At 35.2% G+C, this 13400-nt stretch overlaps 1 protein-coding gene across 1 annotated transcript in view; it reads right to left on the reverse strand.

Annotated features, from left to right (window-relative positions):
* Positions 1 to 6619: 6619 nt before the first annotated feature.
* LOC113820463 (integrin alpha-PS4) overlaps positions 6620 to 13400 on the reverse strand; it is a 25266-nt gene continuing 18485 nt past the window's right edge. The window contains exons 16-26 of the mRNA XM_070118469.1: positions 13084 to 13165; positions 11821 to 11953; positions 11386 to 11599; positions 10632 to 10795; positions 10055 to 10145; positions 9743 to 9856; positions 9355 to 9506; positions 8627 to 8784; positions 8123 to 8219; positions 7640 to 7775; positions 6620 to 7330 (exon numbers count right to left, since the gene is read on the reverse strand). Coding sequence (XP_069974570.1) covers positions 7226 to 7330; positions 7640 to 7775; positions 8123 to 8219; positions 8627 to 8784; positions 9355 to 9506; positions 9743 to 9856; positions 10055 to 10145; positions 10632 to 10795; positions 11386 to 11599; positions 11821 to 11953; positions 13084 to 13165 — 1446 coding nt within the window. The 3' untranslated portion in view covers positions 6620 to 7225. The remainder of the gene's footprint in view (positions 7331 to 7639; positions 7776 to 8122; positions 8220 to 8626; positions 8785 to 9354; positions 9507 to 9742; positions 9857 to 10054; positions 10146 to 10631; positions 10796 to 11385; positions 11600 to 11820; positions 11954 to 13083; positions 13166 to 13400) is intronic.

Raw genomic sequence — 13400 nt, forward strand, 5'->3', positions numbered from 1 at the left:
AAATGAATTATGATTGATGGTGATGAGTAAATTATTGATAACAAATAATAACAACTTATGATAATCAGAAAATTTGTGATAATAATTGATGATGATAATCACGTAGATGGTGATATTGATAACCATGATGATAATAATAATTGATAATGATTATCATGAGGATGATGGTAATAATAATAATAATAATAATGATAATAATAATAATGAAAATGATAATATTGGTAATAATGATGTCAATAGTGATAACAATAATAACAATAAAAATAATTAAAACGAAAAACTAATGATAATAAAAATGATATAATCAACCTGGCATTATATTTGATAATAAGAATAATCATGGTAATGGTAGTACGAGTAACTATAATAATAATGATAACAACAACAACAACAACAACAACAACAATAATAATAATGATAATAATAATAATAATAATAATGAAAAGTAAATAATAATTATAATAATCATTATTAACAATAACACTATTATTATCGACATAATCATTATCATTATTACTATTATTATGATGATGAAGATCATAATGATGAAATTACTTCTACCACTAAAAGTAATAATGATAATGGCAATGATATTTGTAATAATAATGATAACAATAATAATAATGATAATAATGATAACAATAATAGTAATAATGATAATAATAATAGTGATAATGATAATAATAATAGTAATAATGATAAAACAATGAATATAACAGTAATGATGATTATAATGATAAAAATTATACCAATTATAATAACAATGATAATGATAATAATGATGATAATGATGATGATAATAATAGTAATAAAGATAAAGATAATAACAATAATAATAATGATGACAATAAAAATAATAATGATATTCATGAGGATAATAATGATGATAATGATGATAATGGAAATAATGATGATGATAATAATGACAATACTAATAATAGCATAAATTATGATAAAAACGTTTATAATCATAATATTGATAATAATGGACATACAAAATAAGCATAATAACAATTATAATAATGATCAGAATAATAACAATTATAATGACAATTTCCAGCGCGATGCACTGTAAGTCCTCAGTCATTTGTAATATATTTATGGAATGCAAATAAAGAAATTGTTTATGATTTGAATCGAGTAAAAAATTTAAATAGCAATTAAAATGGCTAAATATTGACGCTAATATTTTTACACACGATAAAAATAATGATACTGAGAGTTACAGTATAAAGATATTAATTATGATGATAACACTAGTATTATTAGTAATATTACCATGGAAGTGTTAAATTTAGCATAAATGATTATAATAATGATGAATAAAGAACTGTAATGAATGTGATAATGCTGTTACAACGATCAATGATAAGAATAACAGTAACGATAACGATGGTAAGAATATAACGATACTAAGAATAACAATAACGATAATGATGACAAAAATCATGATAATGATAGCACTATCAAAATGACAAGTATTATGACAAAATAATGGTGAGATTAATACAAATAAGAATAACAACGAGTTGTAGGATGAACGCAAAACAACCACAAATAAACTACAGATTTGTATGAAATAAGGTTTACAATAATGAAAATGAGGTTAAATATGGGATTTAAGTCGGTTATTTTGTAATTTTTGGGTAGATTAACAATGGTAAAACGTTTGAGATCTTTTGTTAGAGGAACATTGGAGTCAAATAAAGGTTATGGAGGTAGATTAACAAAATAATAATATCAATAATAATAATAATAATAAAGGGGTATATGATTAGATCCCGAAGTATATTTTAAGGCTGATGAAAGTAGATTATGTACTATTATTTTACATTTTTTTTCATACTTGCAAAAATTACATCAGTACAAGTAATGCCGTGCCTAAAATTATTATTATTTTTTTTTTTTTATTCTTATCGTGGGGTGAAAGCACTGTATGATTTGTATTCATATTTATATCGATTATCTGAGATGCTGTTAAAAGGACTGCAGTATGTCAGTATTTTCAGCTTCAACTAATTCCTCAAATAATCATTGTGTTTATCATTTTTGTTTTATTATCATTATTAGTGCATGGGTATGTGTTAGGTTTTTACTGTGATTCGAGTGACCATGGCGAAAGTTTCCTTTGTGTGTGTGTGTGTGTGTGTGTCTGTGTGTGTGTTTGTGTGTGTGTCTGTTTGTGTGTGTGTGTGTGTGTGTGTGTGTGTGTGTGTGTGTGCGTGTGTGTGTGTGCGTGTGTGCGTGTGTGTGTGTGTGTGTGTGTGTGTGTGTGTGTGTGTGTGTGTGTGTGTGTGTGTGTGTGTGTGTGTGTGTGTGTGTGTGTGTGTGTGTGTGGCATGAGATGAAGTATTGTGTTTAGGTTAATACAAATGAAATTAAATGGTCATAGGTAATCTGCTATTAATAAATGAATGTAAGGAACTTTGTGTGCGTCAGTTTTATTCTACAGTCCCCAAATTTACTTTATTATGTATGAAATTCATATACTACACATACAGTTGATAAATGGAGTGACAGGTCTGACGAGAAAACATAATTACAGTGACAGGTGGATTGCCAAGACAAAACTTCTGTGCTATCTTGTGAAAGACAATTATCAAATGACTTCTGGAACTATTAAGGATGTGGGTACTGATAAAAGCAGGGGTGAAGAACAGCAACTGAAAATTAAGTAGTTACAAGCAATATTTTAAACCGATTTAAGTTAGAGAGGAAAGGCTGTTTTAAACATGTTGGAGATTGAAAGAGTGGGAGTTGATTTACCAAATCATGCCAAATTTCTTTACCAAATTTTTTTGTATTCTTTAGAATAAGGAAGTTTAACAGATATCAGAATAAAAAGAAAAAAAGAAAAAAAGTTGTAGAAGTGAAGAAAGAAAACTTATCAAAATGACAAATAGTTGGTCTATATAGTATTGAGTATCACAAGTGGCATCTTTCTCATTTCCCAATTGAATAGTTAATTTCCCTTATTTAATAATTAAGATCGTTCCTTTGAGTTTATTCGTTCATGCAATATAATATATAATATAATGTAATATAATAAGTTCATATAATGTAATAGTCGTGTGTTTATTTCCTAGTCAGACACAAAGATTCCAAAGTCACGTCTACCTCTCAGTGTGGTTGCTCTAGCCCTTAAAAGTCAAGGGGAAATCGGAACTGAAGTAACTAAACTGTGCTTACATAAAACGGATATATTTATAATGATACAATGATGCCCATATCATAAATAAATGTTTAAAAGTATAAAACACGTAATAAAAGTATTGTCTGCGCGTCCAAAGGCGAGTCTCGATAATCGGACAATACTTTTATTACGTGTTTTATACTTTTAAACAATTATTTATTTATATGGGTATCATTATACTCACATCAATGCACTCGAGCACATAACTGCTGTGCATTAGCGTGAAGATATCTATGATTGTCGTAAAGATGAAAGCTTAAATTCGCAAAATACTTGAGAAACGATTTTGTCCCGAGATAATGGCAAAAACAATAATGATAACGAACAATGATGATGAAAGCAATATTGATAAGGTTAATGATAAGGAAATAATAATGATGATAACTTTAATGCAATAATAATGATACTCGTGGTGATGATAGTTATAAAAGTAGATATGATAACCAGAAGACAATCGCAATAATAAAAATAATTACCATAATTATTATCATAATGATAATGATGGTGACAGTAATGATAATCAAAGAAGGGTAATGAAAATTACAATAACAATAGTGATGAAAATAAGAAAAAAATGGTAATAATAGTAATAACGATATACACAATAATGATAATTATAATAACAGTAACAACTACAATAATAAAGATAAAATGATAATAAAAAATACATTAATGATGATAATACCAATAAAAATAATGATAATGTAAAAATAATACACTAACAATCATAATACCAATAATAATAATGATAATGACAACAACAAAACATCAAAAATGGTAACAATGAACTGCAATTTTCCACTCTAATTCCTTTTCCTCCCGCAGATTCGCTCAACGAGAGGCGTGTCTGTCTTCCCCGTTGGCTTAGCGAATGACCTGCAGCTGTCGACGCCCGTGGTGAAGGAAGGGCGGTTCTCCGGCTGGTACGATGACTTCGAGGGCGACTTGCAGTTCCCCGTCGAGTTTGCCGGGTTTGCCTTCTCGGTGGAACTGCTGTTGAAGGTAAGGAGGAATGGAGGTAGTGGAGGAGGAGTGTTGAAAGTAAGGGGGAATGGAGGTAGAGGGAGGAGGAGTGTCGGAGGGAGGGGTTGGGGAGGTAGAGGGGGGAGGAGTGTCGGAGGGAGGGGTTGGGGAGGAGGAGGGGTGGAGGGATGGAAGGAGGAGGGAGAGGAGGGGTGGTAGAGGGAAGGAGGGGGGCGGAGGAGGAGTTTAGGGAAGGAGGAGGGGTTGGGGAGGGAGGGGGATGAAGGAAAGGAGGGGCGGAGGGAAAGAGAGAAGGAGGGGTGAAGGGAGGGGGCGGAGGGAAAGAGAGAAGAAGGAGGGAAGGAAGGGGGGCGGAGGAGGGGTGGAGGGAAGAAGTCTTTGTTCCTCCTCCAGCGCCCTCTTGCCAACGTAGCCTGGTCATATGACATATGGAAGAGAGCTTTTCGGAGAGTTTTGGCGTCCCACCTGAAAGAATTGAGCTTAAGGCCGAACTCCGTACCAAGGTGAGACAGCGCATGCGTATACCTACATAATCAAGGCTGAAGATCTTTTCAGGTGTACTTTGTTCCACTCTACATATTTGTAAAAGGATTTTTTTACTATGTGTAGCGTCTGTTTGGCCTCTGTCCTTCAATCTTCCGTTTCCTTTAGGTTAGGGACTTGTGTGTTTTACTCTACTCTGGTTGGTGATCAAAACTTTGAATTCTTAGCCCAGTGCTTTGGGGTCTTCTGTGACATGTTCCTTCTGGTAGATTTGGTATTCTATTGAACAGTGCTCTTACTATTCTTTAGAGAACGAGGACGTTTTATCTGTGGTTTGGGGGAGAGTGTGCCTGGGTGTTTAAAAGACCTGGTTGCGTGTTTTATTCTTTTTCTTTTTCTTTTTGGCTTATCGATTTTACCATTGCTTGTATTACTTAATACCAGTTATCATTATATATATATATATATATATATATATATATATATATATATATATATATATATATATATATATATATATATGTGTGTGTGTGTGTGTGTGTGTATGTATGTATGTATGTATATATATATATATATATATATATATATATATATATATATATATATATATATGTATGTATGTATGTATATATATATATAGAATATATATGTATGTATATGTATGTGTGTGTGGGTTCGAGTTTGTATCCTTGTCCGTTTATGTTTATATTCTTTTTCTTTAATTTTTGTCAATCATTTATTTTCACACAAAGATTATAGTTGCAGCTTTTACCAGTACAATGAGTACATTTGTTGTCGCTCCTGCATTTGCCAACTGCATCCATTAGTCAGTCGCTTGTAGCATTACCATCATTTTGTTTTACCCAATAATCCGGATGCATTATCCTAATTACCATCACAGAGGGAATTATCATGCTTATCCCATCGAGGAGATTTAACACACCATCACGTACTCACGATAGGATTGCCACTATTACCGCAAATCATACGAATGCGATGCTAGAGCCAAGACTTCGGCGTTGGTTAGAGATAATAATCGGTGATTACCTGTATATCATGATTGAAGAATTTATACAGAATTGTAACACGAGGGATATATTTGCAAAATTCAGCTGAGGCGCAGACGTTATAATGGTAAATTAATAAGTTGCAGGCCATCTTAATCTGAAGTCTAGGTTCAATCAACGCATTCGCATGGTTTGCGGTAATGGCGGTAACTAACTCACGCTCCCAATATCAATGAAATTTCATACTCATTCGCAGATACTCGTGTGGAATGTGGAATCATTAATACCCAAACCAGTGACCAGGGATCTGTGTGGCACTCGCTACGACGGCACCAATCTACGGTTACTGGAGAAACAGGTGGTGATTGAATGGAAAGCATGCTATTATGGCCCTCCGGTCCCCTGACGAAGAAGGGTTGGAGGGAAAAGTTGGAAAAGATGACTGAAGAATTTTTTGTCTGTTTTTCGATTAAAGTTATTATATATATTTATTAGTTATCATTCATCATTTATATTTTGAAGTGGAATTTTGATGTTACTTTTTGGTAACATTGATTTTTACAATTGTATGAGCAGAGAGAGAGAGCGAGAGAGTATAAATATACATATATACATACTTAAACATATAAGGATGTGTAGGTCACTTTAAAAGGATCCGACTCCCTTAAAAACAGGAGTAACAGCAATTTCCAAGATTTTTTTTATGAGACAGTCTTAAAGGGGGAAGTGTATATTATCCTTTTATATTTTATCTAATCATCTCATTCCATTGTACATTTGGTACTAAACCATCGAGAATAATAAAGTATTAGACTTCCCTTCTGAATATTATTTCCCCTTTCCTCTTTATAACATGAAGAAGACACAAAAGATCTCACTTTATGAAAACCTATGAAAAGTTGTGTACTTATTGCCATATTGATTCAGGTATAGGTAAATTTAAACCATTGAGTATATTTTCTAAAATGTTTATTTCAAAGATTCCAGATCTATGTATAAAAAAAGAAACTCAACTAAAATAACTTAAGGAAGTCTACGAGGATTTTTCTATACAACAGTTCACATACAAAAGAACAGAATATCATTGTCAGTCACACCACTTGCAAGAATCTCATGTTAAACATAATTTCTTATCGTGACGAAAAAAAGTTGATATTTTCAGATACTTTGAGCAACCCAAACATGATGTGTGTGTGTGTGTGTGTGTGCGAGTATCTGTATGTGTGTGTGTGTGTGTGTTTATATATTTTTCTAATTTGAATGGTTTTGTTGTACCCTTTCAGGCGATCTGTGTTCGACTTGAACTTCAACCACAGATAATCACACCTTCCCTTATTTTCAGTCGTCTCTCGTAGAATCAGGAAATGAAAGTTTTCTCAAGGAGACCTATCCGGGAAGAATCATTTATAAGCTTCCTAGTCATTCCAAGATCTATATAAAAAAAAATACATTCGATCGATCTTGGGGATCTTCTTAAGGAATGGTCTTTGCGTTAGTTAGGTCCTCTATCTCAACGTCTGGCAATCTGATGGAGTAGTATTGGCGTTCAGCTGGTCATTTAGTCCCCAACCATACCATCGTTAACAGTCCCATAGTTGCTGGAAGCCACCTGTGCACGGTGGGCTTTCATTTCATCCTGTTCTTTTCTCTTGAAGAATCCAGCCTGTAAGAGACAAGACGAGTCAGTGAGACATTGAATCACTTTTGTTGTCCACTGGCAATACCTACTAATATAAGGTACACCTGAGACTCGTAGTGTTACCGAATAGGCAAGCTTGTGTTTACTTATTGCAGGGTAACGATTACCACAGCCTCAAACAACCACGTGATTTTAATACGATAACTTATTCCTCTTAAAAAAGTACACATTACCTATCCCTTACGTATTCTTTTCATATACATTCTCCATATCAAGTGTACTATCCATGTTATGTTGTATTACAGTCTGGACGGTTCGCAACACTCCACTCACCTTGTAGAGCCCGTAGGCGAGGAGACAGAGGAGCAGGAGGCCTCCCAGTACAGCCAACAGGATGACCCACCAAGGAACGCCTCTGCCAGGGAGACTGTCTGGCTGTATTTGTGTCATCAGCACGAACTCAGTCTCTCTGAAGGATTACCAGGAGGTTATTGTAGGATCTCATCTTCATAATGAAAGAGATAATTATGATTCAAGACCGTAAATGCCCTAAATATGTTTCGAGGATAACGGTAAATGCCTAAATTCTGTGTAGGTATGTTTTCTAACAGGAGTAACTCTTTGCTGAACGGAAAATGTGGGTAATAATAATAATCAGATTAAATATAACGAATTTTAGTTTTATATTAAGTAATATGCAACATTTCAAAAATTCACAAAATAGAGAGAGAGAGAGAGAGAGAGAGAGAGAGAGAGAGAGAGAGAGAGAGAGAGAGAGAGAGAGAGAGAGAGAGAGAGAGAATGAGAGAAACATACTTTTCTCCAACAAAACTCAGCTCAGGATTTAGTGAGAGAATTCTTGCCCTTGCGTGACTCTTCACAATGGCTCCTCCCTTCGCCGAGATGTGGCCAGCTGCAGAGAAAGACAAGACACCAAATAAATCGAAGTTGGTCCAGTGAAAGCAGGGAGGATGTCCGAAGAGGAGCATGTCTATTGTCTCTCAGGAGGATCCAGCAGAGGTCAGTTCTTTGACGTCCTCACTTGACCCCTGCTGAGGCCAGTACTTAATCACAGGTGTGTTGTAGGGAAGGACCTGGTCATGCTTTTGTGGTGAAACTACCTCTTTACAGTTCCTAGGCATTTCATAAATGTGTTTACCTAACATAGCTCTTGAGATATCAGTGACTCTCGACATGTTGCATTTGATGGCCATCAGACTAATCTTTTTTTTTCCCTTCAAAATTAATCTATAACGTAAACAATAATCTAAAATTCATAACGTAAGCTCTGTAACGCAAATGAACACCCGAGACACTGACCTAAGACGGTGAGGTTCAGGGACAAGTTGATGGTGAGATGGGCGAAGCCAGTCGAGGCCGGCCATGACTTGATGAGGCACGAGAGTCGAGCACAACTCACCAGAGGATTCGAACAGTTCAGAATGGCTGGCTCCAGAGAAGATGCTTTGCTCTGCATGCTGTGAAAAGACACTCGAGATTCAGTTTATCAGCATACTCAGTTTATCAGCATACTCAGTTTATCAGCATACTCAGTTTATCAGCATACTCAGTTTATTAGCATACTCAGTTTATCAGCATACTCAGCTTATTAGTATACTCAGTTTATCAGCATACTCTGACGATTGACAAAACATAACACAGGACACCTTCGATAATACTAGATTTCAAGTCAGACCTAGAAATTAAATGCCAAAATTCTGAAAGTACTATCTTCTTTCAATTAACCTACTTTCTATGGATATTCTTTTTGTCTTAATATATTCTGTTTATGCTTACTTTTCTATGTTATCACACATGGGATTATTAATATACTCAACGATTTAAATATTGAAAGACATAATCTTTACAAAACAGTATTGCTATCATTAATTAACCAAACTTTAAAACCTTCTGTGTAAAGCTGACGAACAAACATGATCGCACACTTACACCCAAATTTAGCTAATAGAACTTTAAAAAAAGACGAAAAGAAAGATTAAGGAAGAGAACCAAAACTGTCCTCTTCAAGTCCCTTCGGATTGCCTTACCTAGAAGCTTTCAGGCTTTCATATATTGGAGGCTGGGTACTGCTGTTTGCCAAGATCGTCGGGATGTCTACTGTATCCCCTTCGGCTTCTTCGTCGGGTACGTATGAGGCCCCCACTATACTGCACTGGAACCCCTGGTGCTGGAAGTTTGTCTGGAAAGCAAGGACACGATTCTTATTCGCCTGTTTTTTTGTTAATAATACGAATGGGCGATGAACTAGAATGACCATAATAACCTATATTATTATTTACCATTCTGACAATTTTTAAAACGATGCTCTTAGCAAGCACACGGTTTCTTATAGCGATCTTATACTAGGCCCCTTCATAGACTTGGAACTGGACCTGTGATTGGTCTCGACACACAGCGTAAAGAACTGCAATTTACCTTAGGATTATAGATGTTGAGGAATGTCTCTGACCTCCCGCGGGTTGTGAAGTTCACCGGAATGTCCACAACGAGTTCCACTTCGCCAAGAGGAGTGGGTCCATTCTTCGCCAGCTGCGGTCAAGATAAGGCATTTATGAGACTTAACCATTATTGTGTGTGAAAAAAATATAAACAAAGTATAAACATTTATATAAATATAAGGGGAAAGATATGAACAAAGTCGTGAATATATAGGCCTTCATTTTCATCACATTCACTCAATATCACCACATTTGGTCATTGCACAATCACGCCACCTCTGATCCTCACCGAAAAGAAATGCAGGAACTTTGGCGTTATTGTGGTATTGATTTTATTCTCCTCAAGACGCTGGTACAAGATCTGTTCTTCTTTGGAATACCTGTAATGGAGTAGAGGTGTTATTTACACATTTATAAAATGTTTTATTATATTTATTGTGTGTGTGGGTGTGTGGGTGTGGGTGTGTGTGTGTGTGAGAGAGAGAGAGAGAGAGAGAGAGAGAGAGAGAGAGAGAGAGAGAGAGAGAGAGAGAGAGAGAGAGAGAGAGAGAGAGAGAGAGAATGTGTTTGTGTGTGTGTGTATGTGGGTGCGTGTGTGTGGGTGTATGTGTGTGTGTGTGTGTGTGTGTGTGTGTGTGTGTGTGTGTGTGTGTGTGTGTGTGTGTGCGTGTGCGTGTGCGCGCGCGCGCGTGTGCGTGTGCGTGTGTTAATATCTCTGTGTCCATACTGTGTTAAATATTTGTGTATAAAAAAAAAAACATGCCGTATAGACACGCACATGCAACCAAGGAACAAATATTTTAACAAATGGAAAAAAAAACGCTAAAGACAAATCCCTCAAGTCTCATCATCATTGACACACATACCCATGAAGCTTCAGAGATGCTTGGGCGCCCATGTTTAGGGCATAAGAGACGGCGTTGTCCTGTGGGCGAGCTTCTGTGCCCTCACCTGCCACTTCTACCCTGATGGCGCTGTTGGCTGCTCGGTCGTCCAGCTGGTTAATGTCTATAGTGACTTTAATCTCATCCTGAAATGTATGAAAAAGAATAATAATAATAATGATGTTTTATCTCATCCTGAAATGTATGAAAAAGAATAATAATAATGATGTTTTATCTCATCTTGAAATATGAAAAATATCATGATAATGCTTGCACGTATTGGACAAGGCAGGTCTGCTGTGTGATGTATAGTGTGAGTCTCAAATTCAAGGACGGAAGTTCTCATAGTGAAGCGTAGGGATAGTACAAGATCTAGAGATGAAGTGAATAATAATTTGCTATTGTTTTCGTGGGATTGTTCTTCTAAAAGTTTTATTGTTTTATTGCTTCTTCAGTAGTTTGTGCATTGTGGGGGTTTTTCTACCACAGTATGAACACGGTAGAGTGTTTTTCTATTAAACTGAAATTCCCTGCTCTTCCTTGATTGTAATTTGTCTAATAGGAAACATGCATTTGAAACTAGTATTTATTTAACAGAAGCGATGGACAATCATAAATAAATCACCACTGGAAAAAATGTTCTCTAACATGACTATCGACATCCTTGTGAAAAAAAAAAAAGAATTTCAAGGATAGAAACAGTTATTACTCATTTGTTGCACAACCGCCACCTCACCTTCTCTCCAGGCATAATTGGGTTCCTGAGATGACACGCCAGGAAGGTCCTGTTGTCTCCAGAAGGGAAGTTGCAGCTGTGCGTGTTGGGGAGCATGAGGGCGAGGGGGGAATCCACACTGACTGTAACGTTGGGCAGGAAAACTGGTTCTCCTGTATTGAACACGCTGACCGTAATGGAGGGCTTGTCTTCACCGCCAATCACAAAGGCCGTTCTGCGGAATAAATAACAGAGTAAAATAACATTAAATAAGAGTAAAAAATAAATAAATAAAACGTTGAAAGGACCACGATACCGGATGTACTTGTCCTTTAACATCGATTCAAAAAGCAACGGTTGAATTCTGGACTTCTCTCGGTGATGTGAAGTTGTCGTACAGTAACGTACACGAGTGGTTAGTTAGTCTGACAAAGCCATTGCAAAGGTGAGACTCACTCTTGGCTGGATAATGTGGTTTCTACTCGCAGATCCACTCGACAGGTTTCGTCACCGTCCTTCTCACAGCCTGTAATTATGCCGACGTGTTCCGTGGCGCTGACAAGTAGGCCGGGATCCACAATTGGTTGTACTGAAAGAAGGAATAAGGACGTAAGCGAAAAAGATTCAGAAACTACAAAGAAAAAGGTTCAGAAACTACAAAGAAAAAAAAATCAGAAAGTACAAAGAAAAAGATTCAGAAAGTACAAAGAAAAAGATTCAGAAAGTACAAAGAAAAAGATTCAGAAAGTACAAAGAAAAAGATTCAGAAACTACAAAGAAAAAGATTCGGAAACTACAAAGAAAAAGGTTCAGAAACTACAAAGAAAAAGATTCAGAAACTACAAAGAAAAGGATTCAGAAACTACAAAGAAAAAGATTCAGAAACTACAAAGAAAAAGGTTCAGAAACTACAAAGAAAAAGATTCAGAAACTACAAAGAAAAGGATTCAGAAACTACAAAGAAAAAGATTCAGAAACTACAAAGAAAAAGGTTCAGAAACTACAAAGAAAAAGATTCAGAAACTACAAAGAAAAAGGTTCAGAAACTACAAAGAAAAAGGTTCAGAAACTACAAAGAAAAAGGTTCAGAAACTACAAAGAAAAAGATTCAGAAACTACAAAGAAAAGGATTCTGAAACTAGAAAGAAAGGGGTTCAGAAACTACAAAGAAAAGGTTTCAGAAACTACAAAGAAAAAGATTCAGAAACTACAAAGAAAAAGGTTCAGAAACTACAAAGAAAAGGATTCTGAAACTAGAAAGAAAAGGATTCAGAAGCTACAAAAAAAAAGATTCAGAAACTACAAAGAAAAAGTTTCTGAAACTAAAGAAAAAGATTCAGAAACTACAAAGAAAAAGATTCAGAAACTACAAAGAAAAGGATTCAGAAATTACAAAGAAAAAGATTCAGAAACTACGAAGAAACAGATTCAGAAACTATAAAGAACAGGATTCAGAAACTACAAAAAAGATTCGGAATCTATAAAGAAAAAAAATCAAATATTACCAAAAAAATCGGAAACTACAAAGAAAAGATTCAGAAACTACAAAGAAAAAGATTCAGAAACCACAAAAAAAAATACCAAAAATATAATGACAATTTCAAAACAAAACCGGAAGTATTTCGACTGAATCGTAATCCAAACACAAGTTACATACACCTACGACGTAATCTTCAAACAAGAGGATAATCAGAAAAAGAAAGAAAAGTAAAACCGCACCTAAAAGATCAGAAGACTGGCCATGGTCCAGCTCCCACTCAGCCTTCATCAGAATAGGTTGTCGGGCATCAATCTTATCTGCCTGTGGACATTAAAATAAAAATATGTTAAATGGAGTCGAAAATGCTAGCGTAAGGAAAACTTAAATACAGCCATAAAAAAAATAAATGAATAAAAAGATCGACTTTCAGCTAGACCAGCTACCAAATCAAAATAGATAAATATAAACATAAAACAAAAATTTTATCCACCTGTTGACATTAAAAAAAATGTTAAACAGGTCGAAAATGCTACCGTAACGAAAACTTCGGTTAAAT

This window comes from Penaeus vannamei, chromosome 42 (genome assembly GCF_042767895.1).
Source record: "Penaeus vannamei isolate JL-2024 chromosome 42, ASM4276789v1, whole genome shotgun sequence".
Lineage (NCBI taxonomy): Eukaryota > Metazoa > Arthropoda > Malacostraca > Decapoda > Penaeidae > Penaeus > Penaeus vannamei.